The 24,257-nt window shown below is 40.3% G+C and overlaps 1 protein-coding gene across 2 annotated transcripts in view; it reads left to right on the plus strand.

Annotated features, from left to right (window-relative positions):
- The window catches only part of NOTCH2 (notch receptor 2), an 86,776-nt gene that overhangs the window by 15,986 nt on the left and 46,533 nt on the right, over window positions 1-24,257 (plus strand). For both annotated transcript variants that reach the window (XR_012633696.1, XM_074906822.1), the window contains exons 3-5: window positions 4,063-4,322; window positions 5,015-5,350; window positions 11,460-11,582. Coding sequence is in view for 1 of the 2 variants with exons in the window: in XM_074906822.1 (XP_074762923.1) it covers window positions 4,063-4,322; window positions 5,015-5,350; window positions 11,460-11,582 (719 nt within the window). In the remaining variant the exon portion in view is untranslated. The remainder of the gene's footprint in view (window positions 1-4,062; window positions 4,323-5,014; window positions 5,351-11,459; window positions 11,583-24,257) is intronic.

Below are 24,257 nucleotides of genomic sequence, written 5' to 3' on the forward strand. Positions count from 1 at the left end.
GAGTAGGTTGGGATGAGAGCAGAGCCAGAGTGGTGGGAAGCTGGAGTTGCTGTTGAGGATAATCATATACTTTAGAGAAGTCTGGACTTAGACCCCGCTTTTTCAGTGTTTGCCTCTATTTTTAGAGAAACAATGCGGTGCCCAACATGAATCAGGGGCAAATATTTGCAGTTTTGTCTACACCAACATTTAGAACTAAATTACTAGTATTTGTGCCTAGAAATGTTGATGACAGGAGACATGATTGAAAATCTGCACTGTAGGTTTTTTCTTTAACATTCAAAAAGTATTGCCCTGAATTGCTTTGAGGGGAAAATTGCATAAGTGTGTGACCAAGAGCTTCTCTAGGAGGAGAACAAAATGGTGGGTACAAGGGCTGTGTGTACCTGACCTACCATCTTTCCACAGGCAGGCACGTTCCCTTTGGCATATTCTATAAGGCTTTTGTCCTTCCGGATATAAAGAGCTAAAGTTAAAAGAGCTTTTGCTGTTCCCTGCTGGAGTGCTCCCCCATGTTTTTCTGATTAGCCTCAGAAGATACCAGAACAAGCCTGGTCTTGGAGCGCTCTTCAACTTTGTACCAGAACATTTGTGTACAAAATGCTGGGCCATTTGTGGGTGATGGTTGAGGGTCGTCTTAGAGCACAGGTCTCAGCTTTCCTTTTAAATCATACCAGCAATACTCTTAATCAGTGTTTAGGCTCCTTCCTCCCTGTTACCTAGGGGCACAGTTAAATGCACTTTTCCAGTATCCCTGAGTGTTGGGTGAATGGGAGAGAGGTGGTTTTTGGCGGCTTGTATGCTTGTGGACAAAACATGAGATGTTCCTCTAGACTTTCTAGTTCATTTTACAGCCTTTCAATGAAAAAGCACTTGAGGACGTAACCTTTTAGGTGTGTTTTGGTTTATTTTGTCAGGAGTGGGTGGTGTTGGAGGACCTCTTGTTTACCTGATGAGATACCCTAGGTAAGGTTTGGTGAAGTTCTGGTTTATTGCTCTTTCTTTCATGATAAAGAGAGCTACAAGTGTATGGCCTGTGCCCGCTGCTATTACTCTGAGGAGCTTGGTGTATTGCTGACACTGAAGACAGCTACCCAAAGCTCCCCATCACTGGTGGTGGTGAAACCAGGAGAAATCCCTATAATGAAATCTTGTAAGACTTCTGGGACTGAAGTTGAATTTGACTTTACAAATTCATCAGCTGCATATGTATGTCCAGAAACATGATTTAAGTGTAGTTATCCAGACGGTCTCTGAGCAGAGCTAGCCAGAGCACCATGTGCAGGCTTGAATGCTGTGGGAGTCAAGCAGTCCTCCAGCTTCTGGCACAGCTGTCTTTGCTGGGTGCCAGATTTTTATGTGATCAAGCTCCTGCAAAGCCATGCTGTAGCCCGCTGGCGTTTGGACTGATTTCTAACACGTATCAAGGAGGGATCTGGGGTGTTGAAGGAAGCCTATAGAACTACTGTGGTTTAGACCCAGAATACCTGAAGATTGCCTCTTGTGTGTTGTAGCAGTAGCTCACACTGACCGATAGCCTTCAGCTTTTATACTGAGGATGGCACAAGAGGCAGAGGATAATTCTGCAAATGGTATTGTCTCAGGATTTGATTTTTGTAACTTTATTATCCTGCCTTGCCCTTCAAAAAATCTTTTCATGTCTGTTCTTGGGTGCAAAGTTGAAAGTATTAAGGTATAGTGAAAGAAGCCTAATTTGGGTGTAGGGAATGGTAAATTACGATTATGCACATCTATTATATGACTTTCCTACTTTAGACATATAGCTAAGTCTAGTTAATAAATTTTAACATGAGAAAAAACAGTTGTGGTCATCTAGTAATGACCCCTTGCGTAACTCGCATAATAACCTCTCTGAATAGCTGTGTTTGAACTAGCGTGCATACTCTTTCTAAAACAGCCAATCCTGGTGTTCTTTTAAACAAGCATGAGTGATGGAGAAATTCCACTGCAGCCTTAAATGCGTTGTTCCAGTTGTTTCTCTCTACTACTGAGAGACTGTGTGTAAGTCTGTGTCTGAAGATAAAGCTATTTCTATTTCTAATTTGAATTTATCTAGCTAGAACTTTGAACTAATGAGTTCTGTTATCCCTATACCTTCTAGACTGGGAATTATTGTTAAACTTGAGTTTCTTTGGGGATACTTGGAGCTTTTGATTAACTGTCTCTTTCCCTTTTCCCTTTGATAAATACACTGAGCCACCTGAGCTTTTCATTGTGTCAAGAGTTCTCTATTAATCATTACTGTTGGCTTCTTTGAACTTCTTTCAGCTCTTCCTTCTTAAAGAGCAGACACCAGAACTGATGTAATGGTCTGGTAAGGGTTGTGCCATGCAAGTATCGGGTGTAGCATAATCTCATTTACTCCTACTTGATATTTGCTGTTTGTATATCTAAAGTATTCCTGGCCAGACTGTCACTCTAGGAATTCATGTTCAGCTGACACTTAGGAACCCCCAGAGCAAGTCTTTCTCAGATCAGCCTTCTGTTTTGGGGAGGATGCTGTATAGGTTTTGTTTCTAGATGTATGGTATCACAGTACACTTCCTGTGCTGACTGCCTTGTTAAGCAGCTTGTGTTACTACTCTGAGGAACTTGTCTTCTCTCTTACCTACATGTTTGACCTGTGTTGGATTTTTTTGTTGTTATTCATTGATAGAATTGTTGAATAGCATAGGAACAAAGGTAAATCCCCATAGTATTACAGCATCGTGACCATTCTTTAATTTTAAACAGAATTTTAAGGCCTATCCACTTAAGTGTGTGGGGTGTTTTTTTCAATTCACCATACGTTTTTAAGTGCCTAAGGAAAAGGCCATCTCTTTACTGTTACATTCTTGTCTGGGGGCCAACTAGAGACTTTGTGTGTTTCTTGAGCATTTGGAATCTTCTCCCTTTGGATTTGAGTAATTAATTGATAATTGCACCTATCCTGTTCTGGAACAAAGAGTATCTGATGTTCATCTCTGAATTTTTTGCAGTGAAATACATATTCTCTCAGGCTGTGTGTATCATGGGTTACTTACCAATTAAAGCATGCAGCTGTGCACTGTAGAAAAAACTGCAAGTGGATAGTCCTGTTCTGTATGTTACGTGTCATTTTTATCCAGCATATACTCACCAAGAAGGTGGAGTTTGCAGGCTTGCTTGCCTGGGTCCTATATTGCTGGAAGTTAAATGGAAAATTTGTAGTACAAAGGCCAGTTAAAAGATGGATTACAACTGACAAGTGTAGTCAGACTGTATTGACATAAGTTTAGGTTAGAGAGAAATAACTGCAATTATTCTGCAATCACAGATCTTTGTATAAAATATTACCCTAGTTGTAGATTGTGTGTGTGTACTCGTTTTTCTGTGGGAGACAGAGGAACAATGACCTTGCCGTTAGGGTGCTAGCTAGGGGCGTGGGAGACCTGACTTCAGTGCTTGTGTTGCTAGCTGAGTGCAGACTTCAGCATGTCACAGTCCCAGATGCACTTATCAACATGAGGATAACAGTATATTCCTGTCCCATGGGAGTGCTGTGGAGAAAGATCTGCTATAGATCTTCAGGCCCTCAGACACTGCATTTGTACAAGGTTTATAAATATTTTGGAAGATGACTAATACCTGGTGGTGTTACTATCTATTACTGAAACTGCTTGATTTCCTTCTGAAAAAGGATGCTTATTAGAATGGGAGTAGGTGCAAGTAATTAGTTGTTACTCAGCAGTTCTTTAACGCTTAGGCTTTTACTGAAGTTTTGAAGGGAAGAGCAAGAATAAGTTTTTGTATTTGGTGTAACTCTGTATGCGGTATTTATTTATATATTTTGTAATGAGTGATTTCACAATTTGAAATTAAGTTTTCAATGGTCTCATTTGGGACAATCCCAGAGGAAGGCCCTGTTGCATCTATGATGTTAGCATTTAGGTCTGTTAGTGCTACCGTTAATTATGTCAAACTGCAAGATTTTTGGTGATCATGGGGCTGTGTTCCTGGTACCTTCCCAGGACAGCAAGGCTTTGGGTGAATGTGTCACAAGTAACTTTTTCTCTGTTGCAGGTGTCGAGAAGGATTTCTTGGAGACTACTGTCAGTACAGAAATCCCTGCGAAAGCAATACCTGTAAGAACGGGGGAACTTGTGAAACTACGTCTCTGATAGGAAAGGCTACCTGCAAATGTGCTCCAGGCTTCACGGGAGAGGATTGTCAGTACTCTGAATCTCACCTCTGCTACGTGTCCCAGCCCTGCCTGAATGGAGGAACTTGTCATCCTCACAGTCAGGAAACCTACGAGTGTGTCTGTTCTCCAGGTTACACAGGTGGGGTTCTGTGTTTGTACCTCCAGACTCCCTCCTTTGTGAATTACTTCATCCTGGAATGTTTGGGGGCAGTCATAATACACTCTCAAATTTACTAGCTCCAGCACAGGAAATGAGAAGAAGTCTGAATGACTTCATGACCAAAAAAAGCAAAGGGGGGTAGGGAATCAAACTCCCTACCCTTTACACGTAAGCAGAAAGACATTTAGATCTTGTGGGGTTGTCCACGTGGGAAAACTGAGTGCAGAAGCTACTTTGGAGCGGCTGTTACGCTTTGACTTCAGAGTGTACCTTCTAGAAAAAGTGAAGTAAACTTGGCCAGCAAAATCTTTCTTATGGGAAATCTGTAATTTGGTGCATGCGGGGAAACATAGAAACTCCCCCCTTTCATTCTTGAAGGAGACATAGAAGAAGAGTGACTATCAGTGTATAGTATGATTTCAGGTGTCATGGGTTATTTTTATAAATCATGGCATTTTGTATCTTGCTGCTACCCTGTAAATAAAATTACTTTGTACCATAACCACAAATTTATTTTTCGTTTCAAATATAATGTTGTAAAATGCAGACATAAATTTTCCTGTAATTTTTAAGATTTAGTACACCAATCATTTTTCAGGTAGCATGAAGGAAATACTATTTTCCAAAGAAATAACTTCTTATTTATGGAGTGCTCTGTCTTGATCCTACAGGAAAGGATTGCCAATGGATTGATGCCTGCACCTCTCAGCCTTGTGCCAACGGAAGTACATGTACTGTATCTGGAAATAAGTTCTCCTGCATCTGCCTGTCTGGCTACACTGGCCAGAAGTGTGAGATAGATGTAAATGAATGTGCAACACCAGGCCTTTGTCACCATGGTGGGACCTGTATCAATTTGCCTGGTTCATATCGATGCCAGTGCAAGCCAGGCTATACAGGGCATCGCTGTGAAAGTGTATATGTGCCGTGTTCCCCATCACCCTGTATGAATGGAGGAACTTGTCATCAAACGAGTGACTTTGCCTTTGAGTGCAACTGTCTGCCAGGTAAATGATGCTTCTTCAAAGTGCTTGGTTTTGTAGTCTCGTTCCTGCATTCGTGTCAGTATTTTTCTGAAAACTTCTCTTGGAGTTTTTGTGATACTCATGTAATGTAAGATTAAAGGGAAAAATCTGAGCAAGGCAGGAAGCTCTGCTAGGACGTTAATTTCTGAGTGTCAGGATTTCATAATGTGGAAAGGAAGAAAAGGGAAGAAGGTTAAAAACAACCTGTTTCTTTGGATGCCAGTTAGAGGCAGAGAATCAGACAAGAGTTAGAAGGTAGATTCAAGGAGATTAGGGCGGCATCTCCTAATGCCCATCTGGAATGCCAGATTCCATGAGCATAAATGTCTACAAATACATGGTTTGTGTCAGTAAAGGCCACAGTTAACTTGAATGTTTGGATGAAGATGAACATTTTTCTTCTCAGTCTTTATTCTTAAAATATACTAGTTTTTATTCCCTTCCTTTTTCTCCTTCAGTTCTTTCAAATTTTACAAGATATCATTTCCAACTCACCACACCCTCTTTGTCCCATAATACCTCCAGATAAATTATGCTCCCTTGTTTTCTGATGCTGTCAGCTACTCTGAGTTCATCCACAGCAGGGGTGATGTGCTTACTCAAGACCATGGCCTGTATTGGTTTTATGTGTCAATCTGGGCCCCAGTCACCAAGGGACCCATCCCTGCAAGTGACCATATGTCACCTGGTTGGGACCCTGATAGTCTCATCCTGTCCTGCTCTTCCCCATCCACTTGTCATGCTGACCACAGGGCAGTACTAGTTGTCTTCATATATCAGGGTTTTTTAGGTTGATATTTTTTTACTGAGTAATTCAACTCCATGGGAAACTGATTGTTTGGAAATGCTTTTGACTAGACTTCCTACTTAAGTGTATTGTAGTTTGGCATGGGAGCACTTGCTGTGTAGTAATCTAGAGAATTAAACTCTCCTCCCTTAAACGTTTCTCTGTTGTTATTTATGTGAAAGTTGTAGCTGCCATATACTGTTTAGGATGGATGTAGTGATCCTCATTCTCATGAGGATCACCTGGAGTCATAGATATGTATGGAAAGAGCATTTAGAACTTGTGAAAAATCCTTTTTGGAGACCTTTATATTGAAGCATTGGCTCAAATGACCTTAAATATACATCACCAACGTTAGGTAGTGCCTGCACAACTTTCTGGGTTGTCTGAGCATGCATGTGACTTTGAAGAATCTAGGAAAGTCAATCTTAAAATAGAAAGATGTATCATCTTTATTTTTGTGTGAAAGCAACCCTTTCTAACTATGCTTGAAGAAACAGTGCTTCAACATACATGCTCTTTGAAAATGCTGTTATCTTAACTAACAACTGCTCTCAGGGAATTTATTGCTCTTCTGCTTTGCATATTTTTAAAAAGAAGTTGTAAACTGACTATCTCTGGATTAACAGGCTTGATCAGAAATTCAGAATTTTCTTAGATCTGTTTAGCCAGTTTAAGCAGTTTAAGATCTCATGCAGAAGCAGTGTGGTGGGGAGGAAGAGGAAGATGAAGTTTGAAGGAATTGATCCTGTAAAGCTGATAAGACAGTTTGATTTCATGACTGTTGCAAGGGCACCAGACTGGGTAGGAGCACATTTTCCTTTAGACAAGCATGTGGGCTGGCTAAGTGATGGTCAGGAAATGAAAATGAGATTACTATAGTAACAGTTACACACCCACACTGCTCACACACGTTTTGGATTATTAGCTGCTTTTTTAGACTTGTTATACAACGGGTATAGAGGGGGTGAGTTAATGCGGCTTTGAGAGCCTTCACTTCTGTATTTCCTGTATTTGTTTAAGTTGGCCATGTTGTTTTGCTAGCTTGATTTTTAAAACTAGTCACTTGAAAAACAGCGAAGAAAGAGAGGTTGGAGAGGCCAAAATGCTTACATTAAACTCCAATAAAGGCAAGGCACCCAGCCATTTCTTTTCCCCCTTACAGTCAAGCATGCAGCTTGAGATTTCTGAAATACTGGAAAAGGTTCTGTCTGGGAAGGAAAGGTCAACAGAGAGAGAAGAGAAATGGTGGTCTGTCACACCCAGGGAAGATGTGAACAGGGCCTGCTCATCTGGAAGAGAGTGCCAAGAGCACGAACTAGAAATTCCTCTTTAGACTCCTCTGAATTGGAGCAGTGCCGATGATACTGTGACTATAAATGGAATTGCTCTAGCCCTTTCTTCTGGACTGCCTTAAGATGTTACCATAGCTCAGCGTTATGGCCCTAGAGGCAGGAGGTAGTTACATCTTGAACTGCTGGAATGGTTTTTGATATGATTTTGCATCTTGTGACCTGTTAAACTGCTTTGAAGAAACTGGTTGTGCCCAAACAGCAATTTAAGCATAATTGGGTTACTCCTGGACTAGCCCCAAAATAAGTTCTTGTTTCCTATAGGTAATTTCTTCTTTGAGTGAATTTAATTTTTTGTGAATACAGATGCACAAGAATGAGAGCTTGAAAATACAGAAAAAGCCTACAACTTGGAGTTACACATCACAGCAGCTTTTTCTACAGTAGTACAAGTACTGTTTACTCACAGTTTAATCAAGCTGCTATTTTAAATTCTCGGGTTCCAATTTCATTTGTGTGTTTACACAAACAAATCTTGCATTAGGTAATTCATGAAGTCATGTGTTAGAAGAGGTCAGTGTTTGGTGGCAAGTGTAAGTGAAGAGTTATATATACTGTCAGTATTGTATCTGTATGAAAGGTAACTTATTTTCTATTCATCTAGCATAATCATATTTCTTCTGAGCTTTGATTTAGGTAAAAAGACTGTAGACAAGTGAGTATGTTAGGTCATTCATAACAGATAGTTGTAGTAAAAAACCCCCAACCTTCTGTGAAAGAAGTTCACTTAACCTGAAGCATTAGCAACTCCTTTAAATATAAGAATGAGCTCGTAGTTATAAATATTTGACAAAAAAGGAGTTCATTTGGCAACTAACCTTTAATGGAATGTTAAACAAGTCAATAGAGGAAGTTCTTAGCTGGGAAAGTGATTATTCATTGTTATCCATCAAAATAATTACCCATTAACTAAGATAAGGACCCTAGGGAATTCCAAGAGCTTGTTCAGGAAACGATCTGTCAGGCTGGAGCAGGCTGTTTATGAGAGCTGGAACACTTCCTGGGAAGAGGAAGTAGCCTTGCACCGGTTCACAGTGGAGCGTCACAGTGTTGCGTGGTGAGCATCATGAATGGGGTCTAACGGACATACTGAATTTCCCGTGATGGGGAAAACCCTGCTTGCTGGGATTTAGAGATGAGCTGCTTCCTGTGGGGTGTGAGGTTCTGCATGGCAGCAGTCTTGGGGTACCAGATGGTGTGTGTGCCTCTGTTCCCGGTGAGCTGGCTCTCTTAGGTGGAGTAGCCCAGCTCATGTTGATTTCAGGAAGTTGAAATGTTAGGAGTTTTATGCAGGCAACTGCTGTTGGGCACCTGGTATCCAGAACCTTCTGTGTTAAAATAATGCAGACCAGTTTTGGCACTCTGTGTTGAGATCCCTAACTTTTTTTTGTCAGCAGGCCCTAAATCTGGCAATAACTTGATGTTTTTGTTCAGGTGTAATTTCCTGTACCCATAACTAATTGGTCCTGCAGAAAGTCTGAGGTGTAATTTATAGGTTAAAATAAGGCTAAGGATTAAGATTTGGATGGAATTGGATATGGTGCTCTGGAATGGGGTGGAGATTTCAGATGGCGTAAGAGTAATGTTAATCTGCTTGCCTTTGTCTGTGCACTAGAGGAGGAGCAACACTCTGTTAGCAGTGGGAACACTTTTCCCCTTGAGGTTCTCATTCCTTAGTTTGATGTGCTTGGAGATACCGAGCAAAAGTCAGGTTATGTAATCGCAAACTGTTCTCTTGGAGGGAGAAAGCAAAGGACAACATACGAGTCCCATCACAGGGGGGAAACAGGAAACAGTGTCAGGTGTCCAAATATATCAAAACAATGAACTCTTGGGCTTTCTGGAAAAGAGTCAGGTTATGTAAGTGCAAAATCAGATACGGGGACCCAGCATAAGAAAAGCTCACGTGTCTCAGAGGAACTTGATGCTTGTGGTGCTCAGACTTAGGTGCATTGGCGCAAACAACCATAACTCTCAAGGACTGATATCAGAAATGAAAGCTGAACTTCACTAGGATGGGTTTTATTTACAAATTAAGCAGATTGTAATATTGCAGTGTAAGCTGGACTGGAAGAGGATGCAGAAAACATGCCTTTACAGCTTTTAGATGTTCTGAAACTAAGCCAAAGTTGTTCTTCAGAGTAAGACAAATTTAAAGAGAATTTGGGAGTTGGGAAGTTACCAAAAAGGAAACTTGTGTGTTCTTCAGCTATGCAGTCAAAATAGTGTCATCTTCATAATTTCAACCCTTCTTGATTCCCTTTCCCTCAGAGATGTCTTTTGACTGAACACACTTGGCTGTGTGTCATTTCTCTCAAACCTTTTACTACATTGCTTTTTTTTTTTTTTTGTAATCTCTTTTTTGTTTCTATGCCACTGTCACTAGTGGTATCCTCCAGCTTTTAGTGTGGGATTAATGGTTTTCTGCATTTGCATGAGATGCTTGAGGAGTAACTTTTAGGTGGTAGTATAGCTGTTTAAAATGTGAAAATGTACAATGGCTTGGGGAGGTTTTAGTTTTGGCATGATTTCTATGCTTTTATTATTACTCAAAATCATTTGGCCACTTTAAATTCCCTACTGCTGTGAAATTTGCAGGGTCTTTGGATGAAGGCGGGAAGGGTTTTGAGGGGAGAGAGTAATATTGCAGGTCTTTTTTTTTTTTTTTTTTTAATGTTGGGTCTGTTCCTCCTTCCTGATGGATGCTAATACACTTGATACAGCGTGGCAACAGCACTCTGCTTCTGACTCTTACCTGTAGTATTGGAGAAGTTCAAGAGGTGGGAATGCATCTCAATGCATCTCAAGTCTCTTGCAAGTAGCAGTAGTCTGGAGAAGCTGCATCGGAGCTTTACAGGCTCAGTCTTATCTGCCACACAGCACGATCTCTGTTGGACCAGATGCTGCTTGGAGGGTCTATGTGAATTGACACAGACATTATGGAAGTGTCTGGAACAGGGCATCAAAAGTAGAGGGGTTAAAGCATAATTTTGGATGAGAGGACTGTGTCATGTTAGTATTACATTCCAAAGCAGCGGAAGAGGCAGAGCTGACGTTTTAACGTGTGTGTTCTGGAATCGTTTACTTCATCCACATTAGCATGCATCCACTTGTGCTTCGATAAATAGTGCTCTCATCCAGCAGAAATGGCAGGTTTATTTAATGAAGCATGAAGTAAATCAGCAGGGGTAATTGAGGGGAAGATGTATTATCAATGACTCCCTTCCCTAATGTCTCCACTTCTCCTTTTTTGAAAGGAGGAGATCTAGCAAGGATATTTTTGCCAGTGTGGCTATGTTCATTAGGAGCCTTGATATTTTTTCAATGGGGAAGGGTGTCTGGTTTCTTCTGCTTTTCAGTCAGGGCTTAGTGTTTAAGTATTGCTTGGGTGGTGGCTGATTTGTTGATTGATTGGTCTGTTTAACACTGAAAAGGGCCAAATCAGGAATATGGAAGCTCGTTTTCAAAGCATAGAAGATCTTTCTTTGACATAGCCAAGGCATATGAACTGTGCTGAGGTATTGAAGTGGATGCTGGACACTTTTTTGCCATGGGAAAAACTTGTCCTGGCTGATGCTCTAACTGCTGCTTGGTGGACAGTGGTGAGCTTACCTCATAGTAAACTAAATGTCTTGGTCTTCACTTTGTTTGCATTGAATGACAGTGCTCATTAGTCACTTAAAGAAAAAAATACCTTTGTCTTTTTGGTTGTGAAAACATACTGGGCCATCTACCCACGGTAGTAGTGTTTTAACTGTGTAATCTGACCTGCATGCTATCAGCACAGGCATTCGACAAAGTCTCTGGTCAGCGTGCTGCACTAAAGTTCATCAGGATTAGGTTAACAGGGCAAGTGTTTAAGAAAAAAAGGGGGGAAGCTGTATGAAGGGTGAATTCTCTTCAAAAGAGTCTGGAAACCTATTTCAGTCTACTGCGTTTCTGCTTTGTCCAGGTTTTGAGGGAACGGTCTGTGGACACAACGTTGATGACTGCCCAAATCACAACTGCCAAAATGGGGGTGTATGTGTGGATGGTGTGAACACGTACAATTGCCGCTGCCCACCGCAATGGACAGGTATGTACTATGAAAACAAATGCAGGACTTCTGGCTTTCACTTGGTGTACAATTGGAGATGCATATGGCTGAATGCAGCTCACGTGTGCCTTGTTCTGCAGTCTCAGGGGCAGATGTCAGTGGAACCCTTAAAAGAAAATTGTTTGCGTCAAAGCCACTGCAATGGAGGGTTATTTCCCATTGCACCAGGCAGTATTACAGGTTTATATGCACGTGGGTTTGGCAGACAGGTGCTATGATTCTTGAGCCACAGTGCAGTGTTGACTATCAGATCTGCACTTCTGCTTGTCTGGATTACTTGTGTTTTCCAAAAGTACAAAACATGGCTTTGTTATTACAGGTGTGTGCATGCAGTGGTGTTTTGCTGATACATTTGGGAGTATTTTTAAGCTGGGATAATGATCCTCATGTAGATGATAGTAATGCTGCTGAGGAACCAGGCAAATCTGAAAGGAGGCATAGGTGGGAGAAGGGAGGAAAGAAATCTGTGTATAGGAAGCTTATGTTTTTGCTACTATTATTTTCCTGCTGTGACTGATTTTTATCTGGAGTTCTCTGACTAGCAAAGCTACTTTTGCTTCAGAAATGAGTTTACTTTACTCTGAGTCTGTAGGTGGAAAAAGTGTGAATTTCAAGAAGGTGTTATGAGTGACGTAAGGAAGCAGCTTACAGGAAATTCAGTGTCATCTTTTGTCACAAAATGTCTCCAAACCTCAAAAATAAACAAATACCTCCAGTTTTGGCATGGGGTTTTTTTGAGTCATACCAGTCATTCTTAGCTAGCACACTTTTTCAGTTGAGTATAATTTTGCCTTTCTTTCAAAATCATAGGTAGAAAAAAGCTCTAAAACTGGAAAACTGAGGTATATAGCCTATTTGCGTGTTTCCTTTCATAAAGTAAATTGGGATACTTGTTTTGGAACTGAGCTTGAACTGAAGAACCTTTAGCATATTTTTCTCTGTATCGAGAAAACGTTACATTAGAAACCAGAATATCTGTAGTGATTAGTAACTCAGACAAATGGACAGTGAGGAGTTTGACTGCTAGAGATTAGAGGTTTTGGGTTGTTCTAGCTTTTTTCCTCAGAGAGTATCATTCTCATTATAAACTAGTTGTCATTAGCTGCAAAGGAGGCTGCCAGTTAAGAACCCTCACTAACTTAAAAAAATTACATATTCTTAAACGAAGTTAAAACCACATAAAAGAGTGAAATGTACCACTGCTTGCACAGATTTTTGAAACTAGATGTGAATATGAGAATGAGACCTTCCCTCAATGAGCAAGTACCCTTGCTTCTATACTGTTTCTCTGTCTGTGTCCTTAAAGACTGCAGAAAGTGAAACCTGCAAAGGAAAACATGGAGAGCTTGCGTGTGGAGCCAGCAACCCTTCAGTGACCCCTAAAATCTTGATCCATACCACAGAAATTATAAACCTTGTTATGGCTTCTAGTGTCTGTCAGTAGTAAATTAATCTCAGGCTTATTCTTGAAGCATAGAGGATATGATGGATCAGGAGTGCATACAGTGTGAGTATATAATCTACAACAGGTTATTTTGCTTTGCAGAGGCGTTGTAAATTTAGCTTGGTTTACAGGATTTGGGTGGATAGCTGCTGTCAGCTAGAGATGACTTCTGCACCTCGCAAGGAAGAGACCTTGGTGGTAATAGGCTGTGATTTGGTTTGGTTTTGTGGTAGATTGTCTCTACGATTAACCACTGAAATTCTTTGCAATACAGTTGTGGTGGTTATGAATCTTGTATGGTCACTGACTAACTAGCACTGGGAAAAATGGTTAGACCTGTGTTGTAGCCTAGTCTTGTGCCATCTTTCTTCAGTGTGCACAGTCTCTCCAGAAAACCTTGTGTTCATGGAGGATGTTTCCTTTAGATGAAATTCTGGAAAGAGAGAACTCCCCAAACCTTATGTTCCCATGGCTTTCTAAAACAATTTAATGGAGTGGGCTTTCTGAGAATTCCCTTTGTTTATGGTGAAGTTAAGGTTATCAGTGCAGCAGTGGTTTTAGATGATGGCTTCTCAAGGCCATTGACTTTCTGGACTTCAAGAATCAGGTCAGTTTACAACTAAAACTGGTCTCACCGTTTAGGAAACAGTAGCTTGGCTGTTTGAACAATGAATGTTAGAGCCTCTGGTGAACTGAACTCTCTTGTCTGAAATGAACAGTGCCAGTTTTGGTGTACTTCAGTAACTTCAGAAGTAGGTATGCATGTTCGTATTGGCATGTTTGACACATGTAGTAGGGCAGTAGTCTGTGCATGCACAGGATGCCTTGGTGATAGCCATTCTGCTGCAGTGTAACTGCTGATCTGAGTGTCTCTGCAGGCTGAAGGCTCACGATGGCAATGGAGGACTGTGTTTGGGGCCTTCTCTGTGTTGCTTTGCTTGAAAGCCTCTGCAGTGCAATATGCTTGGCCAGGTGGCCTTTAACAACTCACTTTTATCGGGCAAAAGGAGTACTACAGATACATGTGCATGCAAATGATGTCCCATGACACCCCAAAGTCCTGTCCAGCTCCACAGTGAATGCAGCCTTGTGGTGCGAGTGGACAAACGTCTTGCCTCTTGTTCTAATGTGGTCCTGCAGGTCATCCCAGCAGTGACTCTGCTCTGTCATCTCAGTAGCATTTCCTTAAAAGAAGCTTGTTTGTCTGAATGGACTTCAATCCCTTTCCTGCATCTTCAATTAGAGACCAAGAAGGTGCAAGATAACAGTACGTGTCCAGCTTGGAGACATGAGGTGTGACACTGAGGCAAAGCACAAAATAGGGAAGGTAGATGGAGGACTGCTAGAATAGTTTGGAGAGAGAACTTTTTTTTCAAGATGAAACTGCAGCTGATGCCAAGAGGAGTAAACTACAATAGAAAAAGAGGAGTTACTCAGCAATAAGGAAATACTATATAAGTGCAGGTCTATCGTTTGCACAAACATGGTTTATAACATTGTAAATCATCTCTAAGGTAAGTGAAGAAAGGAGAGCTGAGCAAACAACTTTTCAGAGTCTGTTCTGATAAATGCTTATAGCCCAACAGTTTTGAACTGTGGGAGTGAATGCTTCAGGAAGTCAAAAGCTTCCAATGAGACCTTGAGGTTAGAGGACATTATGTGCTGCTTAAAACAAAACAAAACAAAAAAAAGCAAGCCCAAATACACATGTTTTTAAGTAAACATCAGCCAAAAATGAAAGGATGTTAAATTTCTTAAAAATACTTAACAGTGTAGATATGCTGTCTTCCTAACAGTTCGCAGTCTCTTCTTTCAAATACTTAGCTGTCAAGTAATCTTTGAGAAATTTAAATTGGTCTGTCTGCAGTGTAAGTCTTTATTTAATCTTTGTGCTGTGGATGATGATATAACATGTTTGTTAATATAGTTGTGCTTCATGGTGTAGAGAAACCAGTCGCATTCCTTGCTAGAAAATCAAGAGGCTGTACTGCATCTGACAAAGAATAGTTTTGTGTAAAGTAATATTGAAGCATCCTTTACTGAAACGGAATCTGTCCCAATTCCTTTTGGTAACCATCTGCCTCTTGTAATTCCCTGACAGGTGGTAGGCTGGACTGCATAACTACACATTTTTTAAAAAATATTTTTTCTACTTGCTACTAGAATCCAGCTTTTGAGACATTGTTTGCTTTCAGTCTAATTTCCTACTCCTCAAATAGAGCTCACTGCTCCTTTTTTGTTGAAGTGTGTGCCTTCTCTTTCTCATTTTGTTGCTTTTGCTGCAAAGTCTTGCCTTTCAGAAACAATGACAAGAAATTCCTGCTGTCACTAATGTTTTTCTCACCTTCAAAGTTCTCTCGTTTCATATGGTTATAGTAATTGTCAACCTCAAACTTCTAACTGGCAAGACAATCTTAGATGCGTTTTGGTGAAACTGCCCCAGATCTTTCCTGTTGCTGAATGTCAACTGCTTTTTTTTGTTTGAAGATGACTTTATCTTGTCCCAGGTTAAATTCGTTGTTAGAACCCATGTGTGTTTCAAGTGTTTCCTTTCAAGCACAATGTTGGAGACATGTAGTGAAGCTCACCTCTTCTTAAAAATGGATCAGGATGCTTTTGTGAAAGATTGGAAGTCTCTTCCTCTGTGCATGGCAGGCCAGAGAATTTGGTGTGTTTTAAGTGTTAGAGTTAAAATTAGACAGAAATCCTGGCTAATGTCTGTGCTATGTGAAGACTCTCCTTTATGCTACTGTTTTGCAGCAGTTAAAGCAGCCTGATGCAGTGTGAGCATTTAAACCTCACTGCAGTCTGAGGAAGAAGGTGTGTTTGCATTCTTTCCCTGCTCCCAGCCAGCTCCTCTGAGCTGGCACTGGTATTTGTTGGAGTGTGCCACTTTAATGAGTTAATCTAGTAAAAAAAAAAATCCTGTCCAGCTGCTGCTTTTTTTTTTTTTTTTGGTCTGGGATCAGGAATTAAAATTCACAGAGTGGTCTCATGAGTGAGTGGATGCCAAGAAAGTGATGGGAGTCTGGGGCTGTAAAGTCACGTGGAAAGTTAGGGTGTCCTTCCACAGGACACAGTGACACTATCTGAGAACTCTAGACTGCTCAGTTGTTCCAGACTACAATTTATATAAAGAAACAAGGCTTTCTTTAAAGTGCACCTGTTTACTTTGTTGATCTAATTTATGCAACTTTGTGTCAAGAAAGATGACTTGAGAATTTGGGTACTAAAGTGATTAACAATATGAAATGCTGTAAATGATTTTGTTTTTCTTGGCTGAGAAGAACTCCTGGTTCACAGTGTGGAAAGTTTGCAGTGCTTCAGAGGAGCATCATGAATATGTGTTTGGCCAAATCACGTCCAGGAATGGTGCACAGCAGAGACTGAGATTTGTATCCTCCATTGATTTAAGTCCTTTGCACAGTTTGCTCCTGAAGTGCTGCATCAAGAATTGTGGGATGAGTCTGGATTTTGGGGATACACTATGTCCACACTCAAGTGGGTTTTAGAAGACCTACATTATAGTCCTCAGTTGCAGTCTTGGCCTGCTTGCTTCCCTTCATTATTTCTACCCCTGTGGCTGGGAAGGCGAGACTCCCATGGCAGTTGTATTTATTTAGGCTTTGTTTTCCCCTGAAAAGGGGGCTCCAGTGAACTGTATATTTTAAAATCTAGGCGACCTTTTGTCTCAAGGGAAGCACAGTGTGCTAACAGCTGACTCCACCAAATAACTCCAGTATTGGGAGCTAGTTTAAGAAGCAAATGTTTGTCTTGAGCAGAAAAGCTCTTCAGGCAGCAGGGCTGTGCTTTTTAATTAAAATAGCTGTTAGTCTGGTCATATTGCTCTTAAACATTAGCACGGGGGTTACTTTTTCTGCAGAGCTTTAGGCAGGAATTTTCAAAGAGGGGAGTTAAGGGTTCGATTCCTATTTAATTAGAGTAATATTTGCTCCCTGACTTGGTTTTCTTTGAAAATCCCAGCCTTAAACTCTGGGCAGACGTGACTTTTCTTTGCTAAGAAGGGAGGATAAACATCAAAAGGCTAATGTTTAACATTTTTATGTAAGATTCTATGCTCTGGTATTTTGTTTTTTAAAACTTTCTTTGCCAAATACCACTTTCTTCAGCTTTTGTATCACGAAGTATACAGTAACAAGTCATGTTAACTTAGTGTTCAGAAAAAAATACTGCCTTGCTTGGAATACTTACAGGCTTGAAATGTAGAGGAACTATCTCTGACATGGATCATAAATGTTGAACATTCTAGTCTCCTAAATGATGGAATATTTGCTATTTTCTATAGAGCATTATTACCTGCCAGAGCATGCTGTCAGGGTTGTACTCTTTTCTGATTCTGGTTGGCATGGGCATACATAATGTGCAAAGAGCAGTCTTCACCTTTGTATTAGCACAGGGAGGCTGGGTCAGACTCCTGCAAGAAGTACAGTCATCTTTCCCAGTGGTGTAGCAATGGTAGACTTTCTGGTGCCTTTCCAGGCTTTTATTAAAAAAATATAGTAGCCTCTTTGGTAATGGCTGAGATCTGTCTGTGCCAGACTTGGCAAGTTGACTGGTGATTTGCTGTCACTACAGTAGTATCTCCAAGAGACAGCTCTCTGAACGAGGCCAAGAGGGATTATGATTCTTTTTCTTCCTTCATGTTTGAACTGGCACATACAAAAGAAGTAGGGAGCATGTGGCAGCCTCTGGAGCTGGTGGCTCTAAGTTTCAATGTACAAATGATTTGAAGTATCGGGCATCAGCAAACTTTACCCTAGATGTTGTTTGTTTCTCTTGTGATACTTGATTTCAGTGTTGTGCAGAGCAGATTGATTCATGAGGCACTAAAAGATACACAGTTAGTCAGTACCATATCCAGTATGGGTTCTGGAACACCTACCACAACCTGCCATTTGTTTCATGCTGCTTTCCATTTCCCAACAGCAAACCTTGGTTAGGAGGTAGCTGTAATAAAACACCTGAGGTATTAACAGCTCAACTGATCCGATGACAGGAAGACAGCATCCAATTTAGACCATGCTGCTGCCTCTTCCCTTGTGCTTTTGGTGAATTTCCAGGCTGGGAATTTTCAATCTTTGTGATCAGATGTGCCAAATAATCTCTTGTGGAGCTGTTTTTTAAGTTTTCAGTACATCTTTCATGTGTTTGGCACTAAAACAAAATAGGCTAGACCACTCTGGTGAGGCTGGGTTAGTGGATGTGTGCTGTGAGACCAGGCTAATAAGTAACAGTTGTTTTATCTGCAGCTGACTTGTTTCTGGCAGATTTTGTCCCTTCCCTTGTACTTAGAATGAGGTGATTTGTCTTTGGATAATTACTAAAGATGCATTGCTGAGATAACTTGAGAATATGAAGCATTTATTGTAAGTTTTGGCTCCAGCTGTTGCATTTTTGCCTTGCAGATCTTTTCACTTGTTAGGTATTCCCTGATTCACTGGATTTTCCAGAGGAGGTAGAGAAGGGCAAGATGGAGAGTAGCTTGGTGATGTGTATTTCCTTTTGTTACTTCTCTATCTTGCTGTTCTCTGCAGCCATTTCACCTACCACTGCCATATTAAACCAGTCTGTTGTTAGTGCATCACTGATAATTTTTAATTAATTTGGTTCTGTTCATTTGTATTACTGCCTCTGAAGAGCTCTGTCAGGACTGCCCTCTCTACCCAGTAGTCTGTGGGGAGTGATTTAGGGCAGTATTTAATGGATCAGGGTGTGTGTAAGTCTCTTAAAGCCCAGAGTTTTGTATTTTGGGGGTTGTAAAATCCCTTGTAAAAGCCCATTAGTTCCACTACATGCTTCCCAGTGTGGTTATGAAATTAAACTCTTTTCTCCACCATATTAGCCTAAAATAAACACAGATGTTTACTCTGCTCTCTACATCTTCAATTGTTCAAATTCTGTATTAAGCTCTTAAATTTTATCATATCTTGGATGGCATTTGACATTGCCCAAGATACAGTAGATCTATTAAAGACAAAACCAAAAACCCAATACCTGAAGTCTGGGAATGACTGCTGCTTCTTTGCTGCTCTGTAGTTCTATATTTCAAATGGGAGAAAGGTGCTGTGTTATCCTGGGGAAGGAACACTTCTCTGAGAGGTGTGGTACCTCTCATTTCTTGAGAAAACTCCTGCAAAAGGAAAAAATCTTTAGCTTCAGTCTTTTTTTTTGGGGGGGGGGGGGGGGGCGCGGGGAGGGAAACTACTGTAATACTTAAGTGGGGAAGACCATTACTAAACACACATGCAACTGAGGGCACTTCTTGCAGATGTAAACAGTGCAGTCCACTGAACTGTATGTGTGTCTGAAGGCATCCTTGGAGCTGAAAACAGCAGTCGCATTCATCAGATTGTCTGCAAGGAGCTTTATTGGAGGGTCTGGAATTTCCATGTGATCTGGACATCACACTTCAGATACCTTTCAGTGTTACCTGTTTATGCTCTGGACGTTATTGTCTGTATAAAAGTGATGCCTCTTTCAGGGAAATTTGAAGTTCTTTGCTTTGAGATATGTTGTGTCAATAAAGCAAATTATATAAATGATCAAATATTTTCTTTAGTATACTTTGCCACGTGCTGTATGTTCCCTGCAATAATGTTGTATTATAATTTTTATTATCTTTCTGCCTTTGTGGGTAACAATAGCTTTGTAAGTCTCTTATGAAATTCTTCTCTCCATTGGTCTGTTGGACTCTGAACTCCACCCCTTTTCAGTGTCTTTATTCAGAGGTGGTGGCTTCAGTACTGCAAAACATATTCCAGACTGAGGCTGTGTCATTGCTATTACACAAGAACAACTGTTTGCATTAGTTATGCTTCCTTGTTGTCAAATGTCTTGTCAGTGATGTTTATTTTGTTGATTAAAACTGTGATTGAGCAGAAATCCCCACTGAACTCTTCCAGAGAAGCTGAAGCGTTTCCTCAAGGAGTGCCTAACCTAAACCTTCTGCAGCAACAAGTCTGTTTGCCTTTGTATTTTACTTGGCATTTGTGCATCAAGCCTTGTCGGCTGTTGCGCTGCCCAGCAACCTCGCTTGGTTGAATCTGTCTGAAATTCTCTGACTTTCTCTTGGATAATGCTATTTTGTTAAAGTTATCACTGCTTACTGTTCGTCTCCTTTCAGGCCATTAATTAAATGCCCCAGTGTCTGTATATATTCATTAATTGTAACTTAGTTTTTTCAAGGAGTATGGATCATTCTGCGACTTAAAGATTAACTGAATGTTTTTCAAATACTCAGTTCAGAAACATGGGAGTTAAAGTATTTTTCATAAAGACCATTTTACTAGGAGGCCCAGTGGTTCCATGCAGTTTTTCCTTTACTTTTCCATTTGCTGAGGAGACTCATGTAATAAGTTGAGGAAACTGAGCTTTGACCTGACTGAACAACATGCTTCAGGTTATATGGTCAATGCAGACATTTTCCTTGTGTTACAAGAGAGAACTGGACAGAGAAACGTCCTTCCCCAACCAGCTGGTGTCTGCCAGACGGCATCCTGAATATATACACAGGTGCTTAGAGAGGGGAAGAAACTGCATGGTCCCTTGCAGTGTGGTAGTGATAACCTTCTGCCACAGTTAGATTTGGTCATTTATACAAATACTGTCTCTTATCTCTTAGCTAGTTCTTGAGTCTTGATAAGGTGCTGTTCACCATCTTACTTAGAGTCCTTTGAAACTTGGAAAAATAATATAAACAGTTCTAATGAGCCACACTTTCCTTAGCCACACTGATCATGTTTAACAACTATACAGGAATCTTTGAAATACTTTGTGAATTACTCTTTCTGAGAGTTTCTGTGCAGATCTGGTTCATAGCTTCCCAGATAGCCCTTTCAAGAGAGCTAGTGAGCTATTCCCTGCATACTGGAGCACTAGTCTGAGACAACTGACAAACTTCTGGTGAGGTACTGAGAGGATGGGGGCGTAAGAACTGCTGGAAACCTGACGCTCCTCTTCCAGTGAGTCTCTCGGGACCTTGAGGACCAGTTTGTGATTCTCACTGGATTATCTTTCCCTTCCAGTATCATTATACTTTTAAGATATTCTGACTTGCAGTTTGGTCTGAGTCCAGTGCAGTTGTGATTTTGAGAGAGATGAACATTCCTGTCTCCTCCCAGCTCAGTTTTCAAGAAACTGAATTTTTTTCAAGGCACCGGAAGGTATTTGCATCCTTTGTCCTACCAAATGTTTTTAGTGTTTAAACTTCATGTGAAACCTCCTCTCAGGAGCTTTAGCCTCTGGTATTCCAGCTGTGCATCGGCAGTCTTTCCTGCTGGAGAGTTATAAGACGCCAAGAAAACTTTCTCCTTTATGGAAAGTCTGCTCTGCCAGAGATGAAGACCTCTGGTTGAACTGATTGAAGGTCCTGCATTCAGCTGCAGGATAAGTGCAGTTGGAATTGGGGTTTATGCAAAGCCTGTATGGTTCAGTAGGATCAGCTTTTGGAGGTGCCTGCTGTTGCTTCCTAGGGTGACTCTTTTGGTTACTTATTTGCTCAAGCTAATGCTCTACTTTATCAGTGTATGATTGTAGTCATTTTGATCAAGCTAATGCTCTACTTTATCAGTGTATGGTTGTAGTCATTTTATGTGCTATCTGCTTTACCTTTATAAACGAGGCTTTATTTTCTTTTTAACATAAAGACCTCTAGGAGAAGGGGCTGGCTGTTTCTCATCAATAAAATCTGGTACAGTTACTTGAGGGGTCTTGAACCACTTCATCCTGTGTCTGCCTAAAAAGAAGCTCCTGGAGTTCCTGTCCAGTTCCAGTTGGTCTGAAAATGGGAGAAATCAAAGCAGCAAACATGTCTGTCTTACTCCATATGGCTTTTCAGAGGGGAAATATGCAGGAAGTAACTTAGTTTCATAGTGGGCAAAAAGTGCTAAGAGTTGAAGGCAGTTCCCTTTTTCTACTTCTGGTTTTGAATTTTGAAATGCCACATGGACTAGCTGTTTACTTTGTACAAGGTCGCTTAGAACATGAGTTGGCATTTTGCTGATTTCCCAGGCTCTGCAAATATCAAGGTCAGGTTAGACTTTTATTAGCTGCTTAGAGTAATTTGTGTTTCCTTTCTTGTTGTCTTTTATATGTATGCTTCTAAATTTCTATTAAAATATTGTTACACAGTTAGTGTATGTGTGCTTATCTTCACTAGTTTACCCTATATTTACTATGTTTTTTAGAAATGTAACTGAAAGAGCACAAGAAAATAAATACCTACAGAAACTTACAGCTAAATGAATTAACACTTAGCTGAAGTTGTTCCAGCATTCAGAAGGACTAGGTTATGAAGATGTGTAGTACTATACAATTCATAATGGTGTTTGTACTTGGAAATTGGATTTCAGTTCTGAGAATGAAAGACTTGATTCTTCCTAAAACTGTTCAAAAGCAGAAAACAAGCTTACGAAGTACATGGCTACAAATAAAGATTATTGGTTCAGTTACAATTAGGTCAAAGAAACATCCCTAAAGTAAACTGTTTCAGAGATCTTTTGGCTCATTTGATTTAAATCTACCTGACTCATGTGCCAGAGAAATCTTATGCAGAGTATTCATTGAGATGTTTTAGAATTAAATCCTGTTTTATGTCTGACACTGAAAGAGACTGCTGCCTCTATCATGAAAAAGTTATTCAGGAAAGCTCCCAGGACAGACACTACATTGAAGACCTAGGTTGCTAATGCCAGAAGGATCAAATCTTTTCTTTGCAGCACCTGCCCAAAGTTTTCATCTGTTTTTCTCATTTGCAGAGGGCATTGAAATCTCTGAGGGCAAATTAGCCATTTGGGGAGAATGAGAGGTGGTGGCCATCCTGCAGTTCCACTAAGAATGAAGTGATGATGATGCTTTGAGGGAGGGCAGCCTTAAAAGCCATTTGCAAATATGTATGCTGGTTTCTGGGGGAAAAAAAAAAAACAACTAACCAACCAAACAGCAGCAACAAAAAAAAAACCCTTCCAGAAACCTGTGTGGAAGAACTACAATATTGACCATTAATCCCATGTTGTTAACACCTAAAGATTCAAAACCACCATAAAACAAACCTTGCATGTCTAAATACCCAAACCCCAGCTAACCACCCATCTAAAAACCCTTTCTTTTTCTCTCTTGAAGACTTTGGGCTACAGAATGCATTTCCAAACCATTCAAGCCCTACTTCAGTAATAAGGGCTTAAGCATTTTCAATTAATTGGAAATTGCTTTGCATTCTTGCCAGTTCACCAGCTCCAGTTAAGAAATACAAAGTCTGGGCTTTGTAGTATATTAAAACAGAGTTCCAGAATCTTTCAAAAACTGTTGTGCTTACACTGCCTGATGGTGATGAGACCGAGTATTATACTTATTAATGTGGTTGGATTGATAGGCTCTGCTTGCCTTATATTGCTTTTGATTTGTATATTTTTGCCCAGAAGTTGAGTCTGGGTTTTGGTTATAACTTCAATAAAGAACAAGTTTTTTTCATTAAAATACTCAATAGTAAAATGCAATAGTTAATTGCTCATTTACACCCCTCAATATACTGAGTTGAATTTCCTTTGTTTTTAAAACAAACTCTATTACATGGAGCTCTGTTTATTTAATATTCATAATTAAACACAAATATGATTGTGGTCTGGTAGCTGCAAAAGGAGCATTAGAGATCTGAGAAGCTAAGTGAAGATCACATTTAAGGACCTCAGACATGGTATGTTCTTGAAATACAGTTGAATTGCTCAAAGAAGTTTAAGCTCTTTGCTCTTTTTTTACGGAAACATTGGTACAGCTTTTAAAGTTTAGTTTACATTAGGGCTACGGAAATGTGGAATATTGCCTAGGGTTGTTGCAAGGATGTCAGTGATGTCACTTGGTACTGTCCTTTCTAGAAGTGGAGAATAGCTGCTAGGAAAAAAAAAAAAAAAATCCCAAGTGTTGATATTACTAGCGACACTTAAAATGGGAAGTTAAAAATAAACCCAGAGAGTTTATATGAAGAAGTAGTTTTGCCCATCTTTGCTTTAAAAAAACCCAAACCAAACTACAAACATGCACACCCTCCCCCACACCCAATCCACTAAAAAACTCCCACAAAATGTTGTGTTTTAGGAGTTCTCAGCCCATCACAAGGCAAATGATTTTGAGAGAGATGTAACAATACGGAGTGGTGTGGCAACTTCAGCACTGAAAACTCTTAATGCTTTAGTGAT

Source organism: Athene noctua, chromosome 5, assembly GCF_965140245.1.
Source record: "Athene noctua chromosome 5, bAthNoc1.hap1.1, whole genome shotgun sequence".
NCBI classification, from domain to species: domain Eukaryota; kingdom Metazoa; phylum Chordata; class Aves; order Strigiformes; family Strigidae; genus Athene; species Athene noctua.